The sequence below is a fragment of the Ostrea edulis genome, chromosome 1 (genome assembly GCF_947568905.1).
Source record: "Ostrea edulis chromosome 1, xbOstEdul1.1, whole genome shotgun sequence".
Taxonomy (NCBI): domain Eukaryota; kingdom Metazoa; phylum Mollusca; class Bivalvia; order Ostreida; family Ostreidae; genus Ostrea; species Ostrea edulis.
In genome coordinates this window covers 100,922,552-100,947,637 of record NC_079164.1, presented here as the reverse complement: position 1 = coordinate 100,947,637, position 25,086 = coordinate 100,922,552, and the positions used below count along the sequence as shown (strand labels likewise).

At 36.1% G+C, this 25,086-nt stretch overlaps 2 protein-coding genes across 3 annotated transcripts in view; one reads left to right on the top strand and one right to left on the bottom strand.

Moving 5' to 3' along the window:
- The window catches only part of LOC125669832 (eukaryotic translation initiation factor 4 gamma 3-like), a 22,126-nt gene extending 14,048 nt beyond the window's left edge, over positions 1 to 8,078 (top strand). The window contains exons 5-8 of one of the 2 annotated variants that reach the window (XM_048904638.2): positions 4,744 to 4,884; positions 4,990 to 5,071; positions 7,068 to 7,214; positions 7,500 to 8,078. In XM_048904638.2, the coding sequence (XP_048760595.2) occupies positions 4,744 to 4,884; positions 4,990 to 5,071; positions 7,068 to 7,214; positions 7,500 to 7,681 (552 nt within the window). In that variant the 3' untranslated portion in view covers positions 7,682 to 8,078. The remainder of the gene's footprint in view (positions 1 to 4,743; positions 4,885 to 4,989; positions 5,072 to 7,067; positions 7,215 to 7,499) is intronic. The other variant, XM_048904646.2, reaches the window with a different exon arrangement.
- A 1,806-nt stretch (positions 8,079 to 9,884) lies between these two features.
- Positions 9,885 to 23,678, bottom strand: LOC125664819 (uncharacterized). Its single transcript, XM_056145316.1, has 9 exons — positions 23,451 to 23,678; positions 19,931 to 20,716; positions 17,861 to 19,135; positions 16,905 to 17,053; positions 14,602 to 14,683; positions 13,259 to 13,554; positions 11,478 to 11,707; positions 11,252 to 11,393; positions 9,885 to 10,133 (listed from the first exon to the last, which is right to left on the bottom strand). The coding sequence occupies exons 2-9, from the start codon at positions 20,704 to 20,706 to the stop codon at positions 9,892 to 9,894; spliced, it is 3,192 nt and encodes a 1,063-aa protein (XP_056001291.1). The 5' UTR covers positions 20,707 to 20,716; positions 23,451 to 23,678; the 3' UTR covers positions 9,885 to 9,891.
- Positions 23,679 to 25,086: the final 1,408 nt, after the last annotated feature.

Here is a 25,086-nt window from a genome sequence, read left to right as displayed (position 1 = left end):
AATTTATAGGAAAAATCTTTAAAAATCTTCTTCTCAAGAACCACTGAGCCAGAAAAGCTGAGATTTATATGAAAGCTTCCTTATATAATGCAGATTCTAAATTGTTACAATCATGGCCCCCGGGGGTCGGATGGGGCCAGAATAGGGGATCAAAGTTTTACATACAAATATATAGGGAAAATCTTTAAACATCTTCTTCTCAAGAACCATTGGGCCAAAGAAGTTCACATTTACATGAAAGCTTTCTGACATAGTGTAGATTCAAGTTTGCAAAAACCATGGCCTCTAGGGGTAGGTTTGGGGCCATAATAGGGACTACGGTTTTACATGCAAATAGATATGGAAAATCTTCTGATATGGACCAAGGTGACTCAGGTGAGCGATGTGGCCCATGGGCCTCTTGTACGTTGGTTTTTCTTCAAATATCTTACTAAGTGTGTTTTAAGACGATCACCAAGAATCTTCATTGTGACTTTGGTGTATGGAAATTATCTAAGTATTTAAAAAATGGCTTTTATTTATTCTTTAGCGTGTAAAAGTAGTCCCGAAGAGTTTATGAAGAAAACGCATTTCCGGTTTTTTGTTTTCGTCTTCTTGATAATTAAAATAAAGTTTTTAATGTGTTTTACTTTGCTGCTGATTTTGCTTAGATATTGTTTGATATCATAATAAAAGGATTTACTAAATATTCAACATGTTATATGAATGCTCGTCCTTCTTTTTATGGGACATCGTTTCGATGGTTGACTCGACAAGACTAGTCTAAAAATAAAACCGGAAGAAAGTGACAGTTTGAACCCATTTTATGAATAGCTAGGTAATATTGTTTTGAAGTGCACGTTTAGTAAGGAAATTTAATTGTAGCTGATATATAAAGTATTATGAATCATAAGTAAATCAAATGATAAAAAGACTTGGTATTTACATATCTTGTTGAATATATCAGCTGTCCTCTCTACGGAATAGATCTACATGTAGCATTTTGTAACGAATATACATGCTTATATTTGAAATTCTCTCTTCAATATCATTTAAATTGTGTAGGTAAATACTTAATTCTAGCATTACTATTAATCAATACATGTTTTTACTAATTAATGACATTAAAAGAGCGTTGCTATCCAGATTAATTATCGTCTAAAATAATTATTCAACTGGAGAAGCGCGAACATGATTTAAGAAGTAAATAGATTAATCCTGTTTTACTTGATTGGTTAACGATGGTTTGCCACCACCCATTCTCTAAATTATCCAAATTAGTTATAATGCAGACACACGCACATGATAAATGATAAGCATTGAAATTGAATAGTCAAATTCTTTAACGTTATTGGATTGGGTGTCGAAGTTTCCCCCCACTAATATTGAAAATTAAGATGTGAGAAATGTGCTTGTTGATTTTCAAGTTATTTTATTTTGAGTTTGTAACGTAGTGATATATCAATGTTATAAATATTGATAATAAATGCCAGCCCTTATCTGAATGCGGATTTAATGTTTTATCTCAGTCCGGTTCTTTTATTAATATCTCAATTAACTGTGATGTCCCGAGGGAAGAAAGGGATAAAAAAGCGTTTACTATATTAATCAGTCTAATTATATAAAATAACTAGAAATAAGGATGTCTTATGATTATCAACAGGGCACAATACTTAAAGATTATAAATGTTTTATACATAAACGAAAAAACCGGAAATGCGCTTTCTTTGTAAAATTTTCGGGACTACTTTTACACCCTAAAGAATAAATAAAAGCAATTTATTTAATAATTAGGCAATTTTCATACGCCAAATTCACAATGAAGACTCTTGATGATCGTCTTCAAACATGTTTAGTAAGATATTCAAGAAAAACTAACATGTAACGATAAATCGGCGAATATCAATATCGGACATCGCATGTCATATGTCCTGGGACATATGTCCCGGACTACATTTACACCCACCCTCAAACAACTGTGTCAAAAATCCGCGGGTTTTAAATTTTTTATTCTAAATCAAGGTAGCGTAATAGAAAAGAAAGAATTTCAACAGAAAATGACAGATTTGCTCGTTACGTAATCTGATTGGATTATCGATTAATCAGACAAACTACCCGGCGTTCTGATTGAACAAGAAGAATTATCACGCCTCAGTCTAATGCAAACATAGCCTATAGGCCTAAATGATAGAAAAATTACAACATAATAATAAATCTCTACATTGCGTTTTTCACATATCAAATGATTGATTGATTGATTAATTAATTGAATATTGTGTAACGTCCCTCTCGAGAATATTTCACTCATCTGGAGACATCACCACTGCCGGTGAAGGGTTGCAAACTTTCGGCCTATGCTCGGAGCTTATGGCCATTGAGCAGGGAGGGATCTTTATCGTGCCACACCTGCTGCGTCACGGGACCTCGGTTTTTGCTGTCTCATCCGAAGGACTGCCCCATTTAGTCGCCTTCTACGACAAGCAAGAGGTACTGAGGACCTATTGTGACCCAGATCCCCACGGGATTAAATCATTTCATTGTATCCAAAATAAATCAAAATACAAATTAACAATTCTGTTTCATCATACAAATGTGGATTCAATTTATACCACCTTCATAACTCTGATCTAAATTTATCGACTATTTTCTGACAACCGAAAGTAATAATGTCAACTCAAAAGCACACATGTGAACAGTGAAGTTACACGACAGGCACCTAGCTCTGTAAAAATGATGTAGTATTCCCATTACAAAGGTAATTAACGATAAGAAAATAACGCAAACCCTAAATACATGTTGAAGAACTAAGTTAATAAATATACAACTGTAAAGTTCAGGATGAAGTGAAACAGAACTTCAATCCGAATTACCTCTATCATATCTATAGAGACGTACCCATATAAAACAATAAGTATGAATATATGATTAAATACTGTCTGAAGAATACATTAGCGAATGATATTCTAACGTCAAAACTGCTATACAGAGTCATATATACATACAAAAATAAAAAGGGGGTACCATTCACTACAATATAGTTGAAAATACGGACCTCAAATCACTCATTCTAAAAGGTCCTAAATACAAATATACGTCTTTCAATTGGCGACAGAACTTCATCTCTATTATGAATTCTCTCAAGAATTATGCCAGACGATGCGCTAAATATGAAAAGAAGCACTTAATACATTGTCAGAATGTGTTAAAAGTATAAGAGGAATATCAACATCCCACATTAGCCATATTAAAAAAACCTACGTACTCTATCTTTCTGTGTATAGTAAACCAAAAGTAATAAAAAAAATTAGATATGTTACATGAGGAATATCTTTTGGTTACAGCTGGCAAAGCTTGCAAAAACATTGTTTTTGTTTGTAACGCTCATTATTACCGGTACAACTGCATTTTAAACGAACTTGGCATTAATTCCACTTTTGGTAATCGTACTTATACTCCAACTGCCCTTTCAAATGATGAAATTCTTCAAAATCATGCTTCAGTTTTAGACCCATCTAATATCCCAGTCAATAGGTCGGATGAATATGAGTACCGTACCTATACTGTATTTCTAAACTGCATAAAAACCCTTACAAAGATGCATTGCTGGATCCCGTAAGTGCTCTACCAAGCCCCTATTGTTGTTCCTCACAAAAATATTAACAGCTGTGAAGGAGAAACTTCAAACTTACTGTGCGACTACATATGTCAGAAGTGGTGTTAATCAAATGTGGATTCTGGGGGATTTTTAGTAGACTTGAAATCCCACTTTTCCCAAATCAATAACATCAAAACCTATGATTGGCACTTTACACCACCATTCCTCACAGTAAACTAAAGACTAGATTCTTGATATCATAGACGGTTGCTTCTTCAACAAAAATAGAAAACGGAAGTGTTCATGTCTTGTGGTCTGTCGTCCAGGGAATTGCTTTGTTAAACACCACTCTGATTCCAAGCACAAGTACTCTGAAGTTGAAATAAAAAATATCCTCATTGACAATATCTTCGTGGTCTTTGGTGATCAGGTCTTCCAACAGTCTGTTGGAATTCCCATGGGCACGAATTGTGTTCCTTTGTTAGCTGACTTGTTTCTATATTCATATGAAGCAGGATATAATCAAAAACTTCTACGTGAGAAGAAAAAATCTCTTGCTGTGGCCTTCAATTCGATATTTAGATATATCGACGACGTTTTGTCTATTAACAGTAATAACTTTCATTCATATGTCGATTCGATATATCCCTGTCAGCTCGAAATAAAAGACACCAAAGAGTCGTCCTTAGAGTCATACTTAGATATTTTATTGAAAGCAGACATTAACGGCTAACTGACAACTCAACTGTATGACAAACGGGATGATTTCAGCTTCTCTATCATCAACTTCCCATATTTATGTAGCAATGTTCCATTGTCGCCTGCATATGGTGTTTATATCTCTCAACTGATTCGATACGTAAGAGCTTGTTCTGCGTATGGTCAGTTTTGAAATCAGGGCAGGCTTCTGACATACAAGTTGATGGTACAAGGTTTTCAACAGTCTCAATTGAAGTCAGCATTTCACAAGTTCTATGGTCGTTATAATGATCTAGTTCGTCATAATAAGTTCAGTAATGCAAATGATGCCTTTTATTGTTACATATTCATTCATTAGGCTGGAAGATCAGTTCGTATTGATTGAAATTAATTGAAACAATGTGAGGAGCTATGGTGTAATCAGTGTTTGTACAATAGGTGTAGTTCATGTTGTAATTTTGATTACACAGAAACTTGAATTCGCTGCTGAAGATGACAGCCAGACAAGCACACAAACAGTGTCAATGTCCATAGAAAAGGTTCAGGACAAACTGCATCAACTTTTTGTCAAGGAAAATTTGGATAATGAAGCCATCTTTGAATGGATCGAGGTATACTGCAGTAAAGCAAAATTTTGTATGTGCTATTTACATTCATACATGTACATGTATATTGAAAGTGTGCAATCTTGATCTTTATTTCTTTGTACAATTTAGGAATGCGTAGATGAGATAACTGTCAAAAGCAACAAGTTTATACGTGCCTTGATGACAGCTGTTTGTGAAAGTACAATAAGTGGTAAATGGATTGATGATCAAATTATGATTGATTTAAAAAATGAAACTTATAATTCTTTATTTGATGCATGTATCAAACGCGTCGCGCATTGATGAAAAAGTTTTCCGTTCATATTTTTGTTTGATACATGTAAAACTTATACGGTACCAATTTTGAAATTAATGATGCACATACATCAAATAAATAATTACAAGTTTTATTTCTTATCATTTAATTATGTTTTTGAAATAGAAAAACAAATACATGTAGTTTCTCTCATCAAAAAGCTTTAATTAACGTTTTTGAAATGACACGTAGGAATACCTATACGTAACAATGAAAACAACAACAAAACTGGCTGTGCGTTCACGTCAGGTAGAGTTATTGTGCAGAATGAAATGGATTGTACGCCTTAAAGGTGCATTGGTTCAAAGCTGAATTAGATATAAAGGAAGAGAACAAGTTGTGACTGGATGTATGCTGCATTGTGTTCGAGGAGACGTTGAACATTGGTATTGTCGTAGGAACGGTGGAATGCGACTCGGCTCCATTTCATCATCAAGTAAAAAGCTCAAGACCTCTTCATCTAAAATGCCCACGTTTACTGAGCCCCATATAACGCAGTTCATTTTCATTAATGAAAGGTGACGATAACGAACAGTGATCAATCTCATAACTCTTACAAGCAATACAAAATAAATAGTTTGGCAAACACGGACCCCTGGACATACCAGAGGTGGGATCAGGTGCCTAGGAGGAGTAAGCATCCCCTGTCGACCGGTCACACCCGCCGTAAACCCTATATCCTGTTCAGGTAAACGGAGTTATCCGCAGTCAAAATCAGTGTGCCAAGAACGGCTTAACAATCGGTATGAAACACGTCAGACAGCATTTGACCCAATGATAAGTTGTATTGACGAACTAAATCGTTATAACGACCATAGAATTTGCGAAATGCTGACTTCAATCGAGACTGTTGAAACCCCATTACCATCAACTTGTTTGTTAGTAGCTTACCTCGATTTAAAAACTGACTATACGCAGAACAAGCTCTTGCATATCGAATCAGTTGAGATATATAAACACCATATGCAGGTGATAATGGAATATTGCTACATAAATATGGGAAGTTGACGATGAAGAAGCTGAAATCAGTTGAGTTGTCAGTTTGCCGTTAATGTCTACTTTCAATAAAATATCTAAGTATGAAGCAAAAGTAGACGACTCCGTGGTGTCATTTATTTCGAGCTCACAGGGATATATCAAATCGACGTATGAATGAAAGTCATTATTGTTAATAGACAAAACGTCATCGATATATCGAAATGTCGAATTGAAGGCCACAGCAAGAGAAGTTTTCTTCTCACGTAGAAGTTTTTGAATAAATTCTGCTTCATATGAACATAGAAACAGGTCAGCTAACAAAAGAGCACAATTCGTGCCCATGGGAATTCCAACAGACTCTTGGAATACCTGATCACCAAAGACCACGAAGATATTGTCAATGATAATATCTCGCAGATCAAAAGTCGCTGCTTGCTCCGTTATGTTATCGAACTCGTAAAGCAGAAGATACATAGCCTACCGGGAACTCGTGTTTACACTCTGTCTACTTCTACAAGTCAGTGTCCTACGTCATCAAGTTTACTATTCTGCCACACCATCAATAAGGCAATGTGTGTTGTTTCTTTAAATTAATTTGTATTTTATTCATATATTTGGTTATGTATATATTTGGTAGTAACAAACGAATACATTTCGTTTTCAATGCTTGATTGGAAATTCCCGTTCTATAAATACCGTTAAAATTAGAACGGAGAAGACCCATTCCAGAGAAAAGTAGTCCCGCGTGTTTAGTGCAGATGAACTCCGGACGAATTTTTTTTTTTTACTAAGAAATCAAAAGAATTTTTCATCTAATCAGCATCGTTGTTAAGTCATAACTTTAAAGGTTATTAAATGATGTAGACCTGTTATAACACAAACTGCCATTGATATATTAATCTATATTTATCAGGAGGTGGAAGTGGTGCTCGTGTGCTTCCGGAAGTTATCAAAAACAGAGTAAATTTGCTACAGACATATTTGGATCACCAAGCGGAATCTGAACTGCAGGCTTTGTATGCATTACAAGCCCTTGTCCACAGGCTGGAGCATCCACAGGGTAAATAGAGTTGGAATATAGAGTTGGAATCATTTTATGTAGTCTGTTTTGCTATGAAGAACCAGTACTATTATGTCTAGAGATTTAGCCCTAATATTATTGGTTCGATAAAACTTTTCACAAATATGGCTGTGTTCAGTAATTTAGCTCAAAGCAAATGTATCATAATTTTTTGTGTTAAGCAGAAATGAGACATTTTATGTGCTACATGTGGTATAGAATACTACATTGTGTTTTTGGAAAATGTGTAACAAGTTGATTTGCTAATGTTATTTATTTCACCAGGAGTGTTTCTCAACCTATTTGATATCTTGTATGATGAGGACATTATTTCTGAAGATGGATTTCATCTGTGGGAAAAAAGTAGAGATCCCAATGAGCAAGAGGAAAAAGGAGCTGTAATGAAAGAAGTGGTTCTGTTCTTCACCTGGTTACGAGAAGCTGATGAAGACCTGAGCGACAGCTGAGAATAATGACCATATCATAGATCTTACAGCATTAGGGAGTGGGAATTTATATCTTATTTATCCATGTGGATATGAAATTGAGTGCTTCTTGTGAAAACACGCATTTCATTTTCAGTGCAACTATTACTATAGTTATTTTGATGGTGAGATTTATAAGTACTTAATTTCTTAAGAGAAATGTATGTGAGAAAGTTTTCTGCTACAAATGTATTTGTAAATTTTATAGATTGATACTAGATGAAAACCCGGGCAAGCGCGGGAAATCAAAATTAACGAATACTGCTTAGAGGAAGGACTTTTTAAATACAAGTTTGAAATGTTGTGCACGTGAATTGAATGAACGATATCTTTAATTCAAATGAATTTAAGAAACATATTAAAATAATTGCGTGCATTACTTACGTTATATTCATTGATACACTATCATATACAGTAAGTAAAACTTGATTATTAGGAAAGTCACTTGGAGCTCCAAATTAAATGTTTTTTATATAACTTAAAAAATCTCTCTCCGTGTTGAAAATTAGATAATGATTTTACAAATGCAATCGTAATCCGTCATGCCGAATAGTTGACCAGAGAAAAAATGAACGGACGTTCATGATTTCAATATTTGAAACTCAGTATTGCGAATGTGTTTAGAATAGTGGTTTTTGTCCGGTGCGACAATTTAAGGGCAAAATTATGAATACATATCGTTTCTTCTCGTCAAACGTAATGCACTATATGAATGACAAACAGAAAACTGCTATATTGTAAACAGTGGTCTGATTTCGTGGACACTGTCCGGTAGTGTATAACCTAATTTTGGTAAAATGTTTTAGTTTTATGGCACAAACTTCCCAGAACAGTCCTTTACCATTCGATATCTGACATATTGGAAATTTCAACAGCTTTTCAGAATTGAACTTCATCAAAGCAATTGTTTAGGCTCTCTGCGAACTTGGTCGATAGTCTCTCTCGTCTCTGTATTTTCTGCTTGTGGGTGAAACAGGAACGTATCCTCACATGGATTCTGCAGAAATTAAACACTCTTAAGTGAGAGGTTTATGGAAGGTATCCATTATTTCCCAGCATACATCTGTGCTCTGACGTAAATGAGACATATTGCTGTTGACGTCTGGGTCACTTACAACAAAGAAAGATTATGGATTCATATTAAAATTGATGGATAAGGTTTTGGAACAAAAAGAATTTAAATCAAATCTAATAACATTTCACACTGATTTTGACTACGGATCACTACGTTTATCTTATCAAGACATAGGGCTCGCAGCGGATGGGACAGGTCGACAGGAGATGCTTACTCCTCTTAAACACCTGATACCTCCTCTGATATGTCCAGGGTTCCATCTTTGCCCAACTCTTTATTTCGTAGAGTTATGCAAATTCTATGGTCGTTATAACGATCTAGTTCGTCGATACAACCTATCATTGGGTCAAATGATGTCTGACGTGTTTCATACCGATTGTTAGGCCGTTCTTGGCACACTGATTTTGACTACGGATAACTCCGTTTACCTGATCAGGATATACGGCTCACGGCGGGTGTGACCGGTCGACAGGGGATGCTTACTGCTCCTAGGCACCTAATCCCACCTCTGGTGTGTCCAGGGGTCCGTGTTTGCCCAAATATCTATTTTGTATTGTTTATAGGAGTTATGAGATTGATCACTGTTCGTTATCTTCACCTTTCATTGATCATTGGTCGTTATTTTCACCTTTCATCAAGAAAAGAGGAAAATACTCCCTCGAAATATCTCCATCTCCTCCAACTTCTGAATTTACTCAGAAGCACTATAAATGTTTCAATATTCAAAACCATTGAATTTTAATAGATTTAAAAATATTTGGAGATAATCAAGGTGACTGTCATATAAATTTCTATATTGATAATAATTGATGTACATGGACCACTGATAAATTTTGGAAATGCAATTGACAATCATATTATTTATTTACACTTAAAATATACTCATTCGGAATCTGTATCAGAGTCTGAGGTTTCAAGAAATCCATCTTCAATTCATTTAGTGAGGGAGAGAGGGAACTAAATAGATAAATGAATTAAAATATCTCTAAATGAATCGTTTAGAGTTGGGATTCCATCTATCGGAGATAATCGCAATTGTAGCGTTCACACTTGTTTATATACATCTAAATGGTTATATAAATATAATCTAAGGAATTCAGAAATAAAATCTATAATTTTAATCTTTTTTATTGGATTTTGGAAAGTAAATATCTTTGGACAGTTTATGATATACACAGGCGGCACTCTTAGACCGATGTGCTCTCTCATTATCAGGAATATAGGCCTCTCTTCTCGCTACTTCTCCACAAACTCGTGTCAAAAGTGAAAGTAGATCTGTATCAGTGCTGCTGGGGAACACACTCTGTAAGGCGGATAGAAGCCAGCCGCCCTCAAAATCCTCCGACCAGGCATATTTACCTAATTGTGTAAAAAGAAGAGAAATTTGTGTTTTTCTATAATAAAAAAAAAAACCTACTTTTTATTCATAAGGAGACATCCGCCATATCTCTTTCTCACAATCATGACATCGCAATTTCTGACATCACAGCGAATGTTTATATACTACAGTTGTATACCATTTTACGTCGAACAGAAAATATTGCTGATTGATTAGGGTTTACCTGAGTGTTTATATACCAGTACTGTACCTGAGTGTTCAGACACTGGTAGTTTACCTGAATGTTCAGAGACCAGTATTTACCTGAGTGTTCAGAGACCGGTACTTTACCTGAGTTTTAAAAGACCGGTACTTTATCCTACTGTTCAGTACTTTACTTGAGTATTCAGAGACCGGTACTTACTTGAGTGTTTAGAGAATGGTACTTTACTTGAGTGTTCAGAAACCAGTACTTTACCCGAATGTTCAGAGACCGGTAGTTTAACTGAGTGTTCATATACCGATACTTTATCTGAGTGTTCAGTACTTTAACTGATTGTTCGGAGTACAGATGTTTTATTTGACTCTTTAGGGACAAATACTTTACCTGAATGTTAAGGAAACAGTTATTTAACCTGACTGTTCCGGGGATATACACTATACCAGATTATCCATGGGACAGGTACTTTACATAAATTTCCAGGTGACAGGTAAATTACCTGTCTGTTTGGGAACAGGTACATTAGCTGACTCTTCAAGGAACATATACTTTACCCGATTGGTTGGGAGACTGGTAGTTTACCCGATTGGTTGGGAGACAGGTAGTTTACCCGATTGGTTGGGAGACAGGTAGTTTACCCGATTGGTTGGGAGACAGGTAGTTTACCCGATTGGTTGGGAGACAGGTAGTTTACCTGATTGGTTAGGAGACAGGTAGTTTACCTGATTGGTTGGGAGACAGGTAGTTTACCTGATTGGTTGGGAGACAGGTAGTTTACCTGATTGGTTGGGAGACAGGTAGTTTACCTGATTGGTTGGGAGACAGGTAGTTTACCTGATTGGTTGGGAGACAGGTAGTTTACCTGATTGGTTGGGAGACAGGTAGTTTACCTGATTGGTTGGGAGACAGGTAGTTTACCTGAGTGTTCAAGGACTTTACCTGAAGTGGAGGAGAACATCACCAAGGAATCGTTGTAACAGGGAATTTGGAAAACTGCGTGGTTTTTAGAATCATCTTCAATATCATCACTATCATCCTCTAACAGATCAATGCCTTTATCCACCTCTCCCCCGCGACATGCCTGAACATGAAAGTCAATAATCAACAACTGTTATTGTCTTTGAATATGAATTCTGCCAATCTGACTACAAACAAGTTCGCTTACCTGGATAAAGAATAACCTCGGCTTGCCTCTCAGGGCTCTACACTGTTCATCACCAAACATGTCCATGATATACCGCGTCCATACCGCTCCTTTAGAGTTCAAGATGTAGTGCTCCGTTTTGGTGACCAGTTTCTCCGTGTCACCGATGTAATAACCTGGATCCTCCCCGCCGTGAGTACTGATGACGCAAACAAAACAGTCGCAGTCATTGGTTACTGCATCCTGGATTCCTGTGGTTACAGAGAATTTACTTTTCATTCAAAGAGGAATTATCATGCTGCTGAAACACCATAAACTTATATCTTCATAAATACAAACTAAATACTATAGTTGACATATTTCTTGTTCATTAACAAGAGGTTCATGGGCCACATGCATGGCTTATCTAATGGATTTGTCTCTTAACACTAATCCTCTTAAGTTTGATTGGGGTACAATAGACATGGGATACTCCCAAAAAATTGTTATAGATTTGTTTTAAAAACTATTTCTCCATATTTTTGATATTGCTAAAACCCAATATATACCAAAAACTTCCTCAGAAACCATCTTTATTTTTGTATTATTCACAAATCTTTACTTAAAAATTCAATGGAAAAACATTAACCAAAAATTGAAAACCTTAAAAGAAAAGTCTTTTTATTGATATATTTCATTTATTAATGACCAATTTACATTGCTTGCTGTTTAATCAAATAGAAAATCCCACGTAAATACAGAAAAATTCGACTTCATTAATACGTGCAAAATCTTGGGTATCTTATGACCTTAAAACATTGAAATGCTATTTTAAGTCCCCCCTTTCCCAGGCCTCAAAGGTCAAATTTGAACTTAGAATCTATACTACAGAAAGATGTGTGCAAATTGATTTGACAATGCGTGGCCTTGTAGGTTCTTGAAAAGAAGAAATCTAGAAAAAATCCATTGAAAACTTTGAAACTAATTGTGGCTCCAAAGGGGCACGGGGAGTAAGGTTTGATCAGCCATCTTCATTTTACATAACGTTTAGTCAGTACATAGTCTGTTTCGATATACAGAAAACAGTTTTACCAGCAAATAATTACTATTTCACCCATGGTGTTTTTATACCTAATTTGAGTATGCTGAATCAGAAGGGAAAAAAATTGCTTGCCTTCATGAAAATAGCGTTGAGCTAATCAAAATGGTGAACATCCGATTTTTTCCTCGTAAAAGAGAGAAAATAGCTAATGCGGATCTTTAAAAAATATCACCTTTATTTTCACTATTTCCCATTATCTCCCTAAATTATTTTGTGTCAAGATTGGTTGAATAGGCCCAGTTGTTTTGGATAAAAATTCGAAAATGAGAAAGGTTAAATGACAATGACAGATAATCAGAATTCGGATCGGAAAATCTGATAGAGTCAGGTGAGCTATACTCCATGAAGGTCTGTCACGTGTGAAATATTAATTGATCCTTTAAGGAGAAATAAAACATCATCAAAATGGCTGACTTCCTATTCAAATATGAATGAAAATATAAATATCAGCAAATTTAATTGCCTATCTTGATAGCTCAGTCGGTTAACGTGTCCACTTTTGATCTGTCGATCGTGGGTTCGAGTTTAGCAGGGGTTTAATCCCCCCCCCCCCACCCCCAGATTACTTTCTACTAAAACTGCATTTTTAATAACTAAATAAGGTAGCGTATTTGAGAGGGGTTTTTATTTTTAAGAATATACTGTACATATCCATTCGCTGTGTGTTATTCCCCCTTAAACCCTTAAACAAAATAATTCTGCGATAAAAAGTACAACTTACCGGTCAGTTCTGTGATTAATTGATCATTTGTAAGATTTATCAATTCTATAACATCAAACTCCAGTGAATTAAACAATTCGGACATATTCTTAATATCACTTTGTACACCGGGTAAATTTTCATCTTCGTTGTCAAATTCATTGTTCATGATCAAAATGGCGTATCCCCGTTTGTTGTGACCGAAGCGATAGACGCAGTCGTTCTGGTTCCTATTTGGCTCCGTATCCGACCAGAGAGAGACAGAGTTCTCAAGAATCACAGGAGAAAACTGTACACGTGATGTAGCATGCTGAACTCTGTAATCAAAGGAAAAAGAGGATTCAATACTCATGGAGCTATTTTTTTCTCTTGCTAATAAATTTACAGATTTTATCCTGGTTGCTCCCAGTTAATCTATTTTCACTTTGGTTTACATCCACACTTTTAATGTCCATTCAGTATGAAAAGCATGGCTTAGGTTATATTCAATTCAGCTTTTAATATTTTTACACATTTTAGTGTTTAATGAAAAAAGTAAAACTCAAAACTGCAACAAAATGAAAGTTGGATGCAGTATCTTAGAATCATGATGGCATGCTCCAGATAAGGAGCTATAAATTGAATGATAATCCTTTACAAAGTGTCTGGCTGATACGTTACTCACTCTGTCTGATTAAGTTTCTAAATACAAACCTTGTATATTCTAGATACCCACTCTTTTGCAATCTCCAGACATATGTAGCCTTATTTTCTCTGTGCATTTACTGTTATATTATCTGGGTACTTCCTGTTCCATTATATGGGTATTTCCTGTTCTATTACATGGGGGTACTTCCTGATGTGGCATCTGAATACTTCCTGTTGTATCTCCTAGATATTTTCTGTTGTATTATCTGGGTACTTCCTGTTCCATTATATGGGTATTTCCTGTTCTATTACATGGGGTACTTGTTGATGTGTCATCTGAATACTTCATGTTGTATCAGCTAGGTATTTACTGTTGTATTGTCTGGGTACTTCCTGTTCCATTATATAGGTACTGTCTTTCTGTTCTATTATATGGGTACTTCCTGCTGTATACGGGTACTTCCTGTTGTATCCCCGGATAATTCCTCTTGCATCACTTGTCTACTTCCTGTTGTATTACCTAGATATTTACTGTCGTATTATCTTATATTTAATGCTGTATCACCTGGATACTTCCTCTTGCATCACTTGTATACTTCCTGTTATATCACCCGGATAATTCCTCTTGCATCAGTTGTATATTTCCTGTTGTATTACCTAGATATTTACAGTCGTATTATCTTATATATAATGCTGTATCACCTGGATACTTCCTCTTGCACTTTCTGTGTACTTACTCTGTTGTATTATCAAGGTCGTTGTGATTTTCCATGTTTCGTTCCTGCATGATCAGAAAAGTAGATATATTTATCCTATATTCTGCAAAAGAGTTTACAGCGGAAGTAATATCTGGATACATGCTGTCAGATTACATGAGAAGATGGGGTAACCTTTAGATTTCGGTGAGTATGATAGTAACTGCGTTAATGAAATCACGTGTTTTTCATATTCTTCCCGGGAAAAGAGATTTTTCATTTATGTATTCAAGGACGTAAATTCTGTCTCCTTTAACAAATATATTTTCTTTTTATTCTAACACACACATACATGTCGCATAGACAGACAAACACACACACACACAGAGACAGAAACACAAATAAATACACACACATAGACACACGCACCACACATACAAATACACAAACATCACATTGACCAAAACACAAACAAACACAGCGAAAATAAAATAAAGAGTCTCGTTTCGGTAAAATTGGTTGACAGCTTTGGTGATATCGAGAAATGCTTGGTTATCAAACGATGGAACGCATTGTCCGGTACTCAAACGATGGAACGCATTGTCCAGTACTCAAACAATGGTACGCATTATCCGGTACTCAAACAATGGGACGCATTATCCGGTACGCAATGGGACGCATTGTCCAGTACTCAAACAATGGGACGTATTGTCAAGTACTCAAACGATGGGACGCAATGTCAAATCATCAAACAATGGTACGCATTGTCCGGTACTCAAAAGATGGGACGCATTGTCTGGTACTCAAACGATGGGATGCATTGTCTGATACTCAAACGATGGGACGCATTATCCGTTACTCAAACAATGGAACGCATTGTCCGGTACATAAACGATGGGGCGCATTGTCCAGTACTCAAACGATGGGACGCATTTTCCGGTACTCAATGGGACACATTGTCCGGTACTCAATGGGACGCATTGTCCGGTACACAAACAATGGGACGTAATGTCCGGTACTCAAACGGTAGGACGCATTGTTCGGTACTCAAATGATGGGACGCATTGCCCGGTACTCAAACGATGTGAAGCATCTGGTCTTTGAAATTTTAAATTACTGAATGTGAATCAGAGAATTTGTGATTTGATAGTAACCTCACTTGAGATTGTGTTATATGCTTGTGTTTAATACCAAGTATTAAAATCTAAATACATATAGGTAGTTTTCAGGACAAAAGTTCTTCATGAATCCTCATTCTATACTTCTATGACTTATTCCGTCAAGTAAGGGGGTTCAAAGGGAAGTTCTAATTCTCCTTTCTGAGATACTGAACCGTCTTCCTTCTTGTATAAAGTAACTAGGGCTTGCATGTACATTGAAACTAGACCAAGAGCAATACAATAGCACAAACATGTAAATTACATGTACATACCCCTTCAAGAATTGATGTAACTATTTAGATGATATTACCCACTAAAAAGCTCCATGAATACTTAGAACATCAATGCCATGCAATGCCCTACAGTCAAGGATTTTTTTTTTTTTTTTTTTACAATTGCTCAGCGTCTAGACGGTCCCCATACCCACATCTGATTTACTACATTCCTCTCCAGATTATGGGTCAATCTGCATCCTTTGTATTTTGTACACGAAACACTACCCCCTCCCTACAGTTGTGGAAAGTGTCATAAAAAGTCAGAAAAAAATGCAGGAGTGATATTTTAAAAAGATGTGTCAAAAGAAGTAGAACTCGTATATTAATAGCCATGTCACTGAATATGCGAGTGTGTTCCGAGCACAAACATAGATCCACCACTCGACTATCCATTTTATGTAACCACGTAAAACATAAACTCATATTCAAATCTGAGGCCCACGTTAATTTAATTTAATCCGGCAGCAAAGTTTGTATGAGGGAAATAATTCCATGCAGAGTTATCGTTCTTTTTCTGTAATAGCACGACTTCTGGGAATCGGACAAAATCATGCGAAGCTTTGACAAGCATACACGAGCACTTTGACATTGAACAATGTAAATTCCACGGTTAACGTACCGACACAAGGAATAAATTCAACATTTATACTAATTACTAATGATAAGCCAATGTACCTTCATAAATTACAATGTTAATAATTAAATGTCCTATAAACTATTAAGTGTCCTATTACAAGCGCCGTTTCCGCCATTTACCGTCTTCTGTACTCGTGAAGACCGGTGTTATAAGCTTACAGAGATTTTCTTGACCCAGATTTTGGAAGGATAATCACTGTCCCATTCAATTACATGTAGCTTGAGGACTACATCCCCCGTACTGTAATACTTACAGAGATGTGCGTGTACTCACCAATGTTCCTGAAAAACGCCCTTCCACTGCTGCTGATTCTAATTTTCCGAGGGCGGATCTCGATTAAACAATACCTCACTGTCCGTTTGTATAAACAAATGACGTATAAATGTCTAATCCTGTAGCACGTGGTCAGGATTTCACAAATTTATATTTAAATCTTAAGATTATTCCGGTACTTTAACTTACAAAGTGTTATGACAATTGCTACTGTGACAGTCGTCTATATCAGCTGACCTGCAACATGTTTCACAAAATCCATACTTGTTCGATATTACTAATACACAACTTAAAAAAAACAACTTCCGTTTTAACGATTCTAATCTTTTAATCGTACTACATTTTATTTTATATTGTTGTGATTGATTTTATGTGGTTTAAAATTCATATTAGGGTATTCTTATTCCTGATCTATTAGATCCCCATACTTTTACCGCGCACTACAGTATGAAAAACGTTCGTATACAGTACAAAAATCAACCAAGACGATGCTCGTGAATCCCGCTTTCTTTTGCTAACCACTTACTTTCGTTCCAAAAATAGCGTGCTTCTTTGCCTGATCAAGCGTGTAAATTTCACTCACTGACTGGCCGTATGATTTCAATAATGACCGTACTATGCCATCCATTCAATGTAATTGGTCACTGAGAACAAAAGTAAAACATGCTTCATTGAAATCTATGAGAAACCTCGCCCAAACATTTGCACCGCCGATCAAGCTAAGTCATATGACGACGATATCCAACGAGTGATGACCTTGACCCTGTGTCACCAGATTATTTCTTCGTGTACTTTTCATTATCTATTCTGACGTCGAAAAGACAGACATTTCTATAAAGAAAAGAAAAATAAAAGCACCAATTACATGTAATTAGGAAAAAAATACCAAAACATAATGTTCAGAAATGAATAAACATTTAGATGGCGTTTGTTCCGGTGCTGACACTTGATTTCACGCCGAGTGTTGAACATTCTGTTCAGTCTCCACGTGCTGCATTGGTTCGGTTTCGATATCTCCGTTTTGATGAACAGTGAATACATAGTTATACTCCTGTACAGGTCCCTGGATATCCTCCTCTTTCGTCATGGCAGATCTATACTCTTCCTCCGTGATTCCAATTTGGTATTTTAGAATATTCCTGGCTTCTTCCGACATCTCTTCTAATGCCTTTTTCCGGAATTTTACGGACTGCGAACGAAAAACCGTGACCTCCCCATACCCCAATGCTTCTAACCTCTCAAAAAACTTGACGGCCGCCCACGAGGGGTGAGTGGTCCGCGGGGATGATGTTCTCTGTGTTAGGGGCACGGGTGGGAAGAGGCGATACTGACAGGCATAAGAAGAGGTAATAGACAACCCTTTTGTCAATAAACACTTTCTAATTTTAGCGCAACAGATGTGCACAAAAAGACTGTCACTGCACGTAAATACACAAGTTTTGGATTGCGTTCTGTCCGTCAGCCGTTTGGGAGCAGGAATAAACCGGCGATTGACATGGAGTTGGTGCGGACGAAGTTTCAGCGGTGGAGGTGGAGGACGAAACTTGCCTCTTGGTTGGAGTGTGTTTGAAAAATGAATCTGTTTATTGTCTTCACTGTGAGTCGGGTGGTTGTGTTCGTATTGCTGACAGTGCTCCGTGTTTGGGCCTTCAGGGTGATTCATCAGTCGCTGTCGTTTCTGCTGAGTGGCGACCTCTTGTGGTAGATTCTGAACAGCTGGATAATATACACTGCTGGTCTCTCTACCATTCTGATTGACCGTATAGTCCTTGTTGTCCATTGTCCACATTCTGACGTCAGTCGCCTGCGAAGTTTCCGATATCTCCATATTATCCTCCCGTTTGGGAATTATTCTTGCAACTGGTTCATTGTTCCTATCAAGCGTGATTTCTATGACGTCATCTTCACTCTCGCGTGGACTGGTATCTGCTGTTGGTAATAACTCCGTCTCGCTATTCAAAATGGAGTGAAACAATTCTGAATATGTTGTGCTGTCGGAACCATGCAGAAGTAGACATTTTTGTCGCAACAAGTACAATGAAACAACAAACATGGATTGGGCTGTCGTTTTGTTGATGGTAAAATCTGCTTTGGTTTCTTTAATGGAGGACGTCAAAGCACATGAAATTGCACTCAATCGCGCCATCTGGGACATTACGTGATTACAACAACCTCGTTTCAATTCGTCATTGTGGCACTGTTTCTTGATTGCATTTACAATTCCAGACATTCTGAAAAAGGAAAAAAGAAAAATCAAAACTCTTTCGAAAATAAGAAATAAATTTCAATTTTGAAAATACATCCTTCACACCAGCAAATTTCACGAGGCGTGTTTCAATTTTTCAAGCATAAAATTTTTATAATGTCTCATCTGTTTTTAATCTGTCGTTTTGGACACAAACCTGTTGGAATTAGATAAACGTACTACATTTATCAAGATTCATACACGCAGTCTTCACAACTGCTACACATTCATGAGAAAATAGCTATCATTACAATTTGTTAAGATAATCAAAGATAAAAACATTGAAAAATCAAATCAAATCCACTTGAAATCATAGTTTTAGGATTGACTTATTATTCTTCCTTCATAGTAAACTCAGGATAACACAATTTTATCTTATTTAGTTTATTTTTTAGTATTGTATATTGATGGATACCTACCGTTTTTTTGTTGTTGTTTTTTTTTTTGGTTTTTTTTTTTTTTTTTTGGTTTTTTTTTTTTTTTTGGTATTGTATATTGATTATTGATGCGTACATATCTTCTTTTGGGCATTGTACATGTATATTGGTGGATAATTACCGGTAGTTTTTTGGGGTTTTTTTAATCAATTTTTATTTATTTATTGATATTATACATACTGTTTGTTGTATATTTCTTTATTTTTGGTATTGTATATTGATAGGTACATACCGTTTGTTTGTTGTTTGTTTCGATCTTTATTTTTGGCATTGTATATCGATGGGTACATACTGTTTGTTGTATATTTCTTTATTTTTGGCATTGTATATCGATGGGTACATACCGTTGAAATTCTTGCGTCGCTTCCTCACTGAATGTGTATGTAACATTTTGATTGACATGCAGATCGTATATCCTCTGCATGAGTTTGCCTAAGGAATCTGGAGTTTTTGTGGATATCACCATATCTTCGGAATCCCTCGCACAATATACTATAACCCTATCCAGCAACCGCCCAGGATCGGGAGAATTTACTATGTCAGAAATAACGACGCCCTGTGCCGCCGCTATAACGTTTACGTTTTCCTTAATGGCATCGTCTGTCTCGTCAGAACAACGGGAATCAAATAACCTTTGCAACGTACGAAGATTCCAGATATCAGGCATTTCTGTCACATTTTTAAGAACTATGTCGAGATCGTCTAGCACAAAAAGACGGTCACCTTTGCAGGTTTCTGGAATATTCTCAGTGAATGCTTCGTCTATTGTAGGGATCCCAGGTACACTCTCGGTATCGTCTGTGTCGCCGCCATGACACTTTACTTGTCGGCAACAAGATTTAATGTAGTTCAGCATTGTAGTTTTTCTTTCACCTCGTCTAGCTGCAACAACACCACACAGACGCGGGCGTTCGATCCAGCTAAGGGTCACCTGGATCTTTGTTCCAGATGTCATCGAACTCGCTACAGACACAAACAAAGGCAATATCAAAAGGTCCAATTCACATCCTAAAGACTGTGCATGCGCAGTGAGTACTTCATGCACTTTGCTATCGAGAAATAGTTCCCATTTTATTTTGTAGGACTGCGCCAATTTGAATATTTCCATTCTTTCATTCATAACGGCAAACCTATTTGAAAATAAAGAAATATTATAATAAAAAATTATCGTAAAACTTCTATACTCATAAATTCATAGGCAGGGTACCCCCGCGCGTCATGGTTACCTCAGATTTCACTTTTCGCGTTAAACTTGTAAAGACTTTAGTATCACTATTCAAATCTTTACACAACAGATATTGCCTGCAAGTTTGATCACATCGTCTACAAGGGCATGTACGCCACGTTTTCCGTTCAATGACCTTGTTCTTTGAACTTTAACCTAGAAAATCATCAAGGACGTAAACGTTTTGTGTCCGATACCATTACAATGCTAGTGTATTGGCCAATCTGATTAAAACCAGATCCTGAGATCCGCTCACTTAGATCGCTACACTAAGGTGAATCTTTGATCCGCCCGCTTGTATTGCTACACTAAGGTGAATCTTTGATCCGCCCACTTGTATTGCTACACTAAGGTGAATCTTTGATCCGCCCACTCGTATCGCTACACTAAGGTGAATTTATAGACTTATAGCTGCATATCAATCTCATGGATCACAAAAGATCTAACTTTAATCTGATTGTATTTCCACGGCAACAGTTAATCGGATCCAGAGCAACCAGTGTAAACACATGTACAATCACTGCAGACACGTGTAAAATTATTGTAGGCACGTGTAAAAGTATTGTAGACACGTGTAAAATTGTATAGACACATGTTAAATTATTGTAAACACGTGTAAAATTATTGTAAGCACATGTAAAACTATTGTACACACGTGTAAAATCATTGTAGGCACATGTAAAACTATTGTAGACACGTGTAAAACTATTGTAGACACCGTGTAGAACTATTGTAGGCACGTGTAAAACTATTTTAGACATGTGTAAAACTATTGCAGACACGCGTAAAACTATTGTAGACACGTGTAAAGTTGTTGTAGGCACGTGTAAAACTATTTAAGACACGTGTAAAACTATTGTAGACACGTGTAAAGTTGTTGTAGGCACGTGTAAAACTATTTTAGACACGTGTAAAACTATTGTAGACACGTGTAAAGTTGTTGTAGGCACGTGTAAAATTGTTGTAGGCACGTGTAAAACTATTGTAGACACGTGTAAAACTATTGTAGGCACGTGTAAAATTGTTGTAGGCACGTGTAAAACTACTGTAGACACGTGTAAAACTATTGTAGGCATGTGTAAAACTATTGCAGACACGTGTAAGACTATTGTAGACACGTGTAAAGTTGTTGTAGGCACGTGTAAAACTATTGTAGACACGTGTAGAACTATTATAGACACATGTAAAATCGTATGCATATATAAAATTACTGTTGACACGTGTAAAATTACTCTGGACACATGTAAAATTACAGTACACTCAAGAAAAGTTATTTTAGATACATGTAAATTAATGCAGACACGTGCAAACTCACTATAGATACGAGTAAAATTATTGTGGACACAAAAAGTTAACGTAGCTGCTTCAAAAATGTCAAATTATTGTAAACATGTGTAAACTTATTGTAGATGCACGTAAAATTACTCTGTACAATGTAACAGTACTGTACACTCAAGTAAAGTTACTTTTGGGGGCATGTAAATTTAATGTAGATGCATGCTTATTGTAGACACGTGTAAACATACCAGATATATACACGTGTAAAATTACCATATATATACACGAGTTACCATATATATACACGAGTTACCATATATATACACGAGTTACCAGATATATACACGAGTTACCAGATATATACACGAGTAAAATTACCATATAGATACACGAGTAAAATTACCAGATATATACACGAGTAAAATTACCATATAGATACACGAGTAAAATTACCAGATATATACACGAGTAAAATTACCATATAGATACACGAGTAAAATTACCATATATATACACGAGTAAAATTTTGTGGAAATGTGTACAATCACTGTAGATGCATGATAATTATCTTTAGGACAAGTATGTAAAATTACTATACAGACACGTGTAAAACTACACGTCTCGTGTAAGATTACCGCAGATTTGTGTGTGGAAGTATTGTATAGATGCATGGAAAATTACTTTAGAGTTTAGACACGTGTAAAATCACTGTAGACATAAGTAAAATCAATGCAGTCATAAGTAAAATTACTGTAGACATAGTAAAATTACGTTAGACATAAGTAAAATTACTTTAGACATAAATATAATTACTTTAGACACGTTTAAAATTACTGTAGACATAAGTAAAATCACTGTAGACATAAATAAAATTACTAAAAATACATGTAAATATTGTATAGATGCATGTAACATTTGCGTGGTCAAGTCAGGCTTTTGGAATAAAAATAACATTTCAAGTTGGGGGAACAAAGAATAATGGCGCTAAGTTGTTTCCATAAATAGCGAGAGAAAACACATATGTAGTCAATATACCAGATACCTTGTACCTGGGTCCGTATACCACAATATAGAGTTAATAACTACGTCATTTCGGCTCCTAAATATCTAGACTGCTTTAAAAAAAAATTCAAGTCAAGAGAGACTGGTATTCTTATAATATATCCACGGAAACATTGTATGAACACACTAAAGCTACAAGCGGCATTGCAATCTTCATGATCAATAATATAGCGAATAGCGCAGGTGACAAGCAGACGCCCCTGTCCGCTGGTGTGGTGTTCATTGTAAATTAGATAAATAACAGCAATGTAACCATTCAATTTAAACATTAAAGTATATTTTACATTCAATAAACTTACCAGTGCCGCACGGCGAATAGCAACAACCTTAGCAAAATGGCGGATATGCAAACAGCTGCGGTACGCTAATCCGGGTCACATTGCTAATGTTTAGTCTACAGCGCTCTAAATATAGATCGCCGCCACTACGAACTAGCCGTGCAAATCGAAAATTATGATGCGCTGTTGTCAGGTGAAGATTAGCGAGCTAATAAAAGCTACCGGAACACCTGGAGGCGTAAACTGCACACATCTATGTGCACAATCAGTGTTAAATAGACTCCGTGTTTGAATAGTAAAAGCTGTACACTTATTCTATATCAACCTGTCATATTGACAAGTGTATATCTAGTACGAACAGAGATTTCTCCTTTAGCAGTCCCTCGTAGAAGTGTGAAACCTAGCTGGTTATATTATACACCGAATATTTGTATATTGGGGGTATTAAAACAATGACAAGAAGGGATATATCGATATTTTATATGGTCTCGCAGAAACGGTACACTTTTCTGACATAGGCATGGCGTATCCTATTTGTTATTCTGCGTGTTCCTTGTACCAGTATGTCCCATACCCCGTATTCAATGCTTGTTTAAACAAAAATGTTAACAGCAAAGACTTTAAAAAGTAACTACTTTCAATTTACATTTTATCTAAAACCAAATGTTGCTTCGTTTTTAAAATTCATGCTCTCAATCGAATTAAAAAAAAAATAACTAACATACTTTTCTTAAGAGGCCCATGGGCCACATCGCTCACCTGAGTCACTTTAGCTCATATTTAATGATTTTTCCAATATATTTGCATGTAAAACTTTGATCCCTATTGTGGTCCCAACCTACTCCCGGGGTAAAGATTTTTACAAAATTGAATCTGCACTATGTCATGAAGTATTCATGTAAATGTAAACTTTTCTGGCCAGTGATTTTTCAGAAGAAGATTTTTAATGATTTTCCCTATATATTTGTATGTAAAATTTTGATCCCCTACTATGGCCCTATCTTACCCCCTGGGACCATGATTTTTACAAACTTCAATCTGCACTATGTCAAGAAGCTTTTGTGCAAATGTAAACTTCTTTAGCCCAATGGTTCTTAAGGAGAAAATTAAGTTTTTTTCCCCTATTTAGTTATGTAAAACTTTGATCCCCTATTATGGCCCCATCCTAACCCAAGGGGTCATGAGTTTAACAAAAATTTGAATCTACACTATGTTAGGAAGCTTTCATGTAAATCACAGCTTTTCTGGCTCAGTGGTTGTTGAGAAGACGATTTTTCAAGATTTTCCCTATATTATTGTATGTAAAACTTTGATCCCCTATAGTCGCCTCATCTTACTCCCGGGGGTCATGATTTTAACAAACTTGAATCTGCACTATGTCAGGAAGCTTTCATGTAAATTTCCACTTTCCTAGCCCAGTAGTTTTTGAGAAGATTTTTAGAGATTTTTCCTATATATTTGTATGTAAAAATTTGATCCCCTATTGTGGCCCCATCCTACTCCCGGGAGCCATGATTTTAACAAATTTGAATCTGCACTATGTAAAGCTATCATGTAAATTTCAGCTCTTCTGGTCCAGTGGTTCTTAAGAAGATTTTTAAATAATCCCACCCTATTTTACATTTTTGTGATTATTTCCCCTTTGAAGGAGGCATGG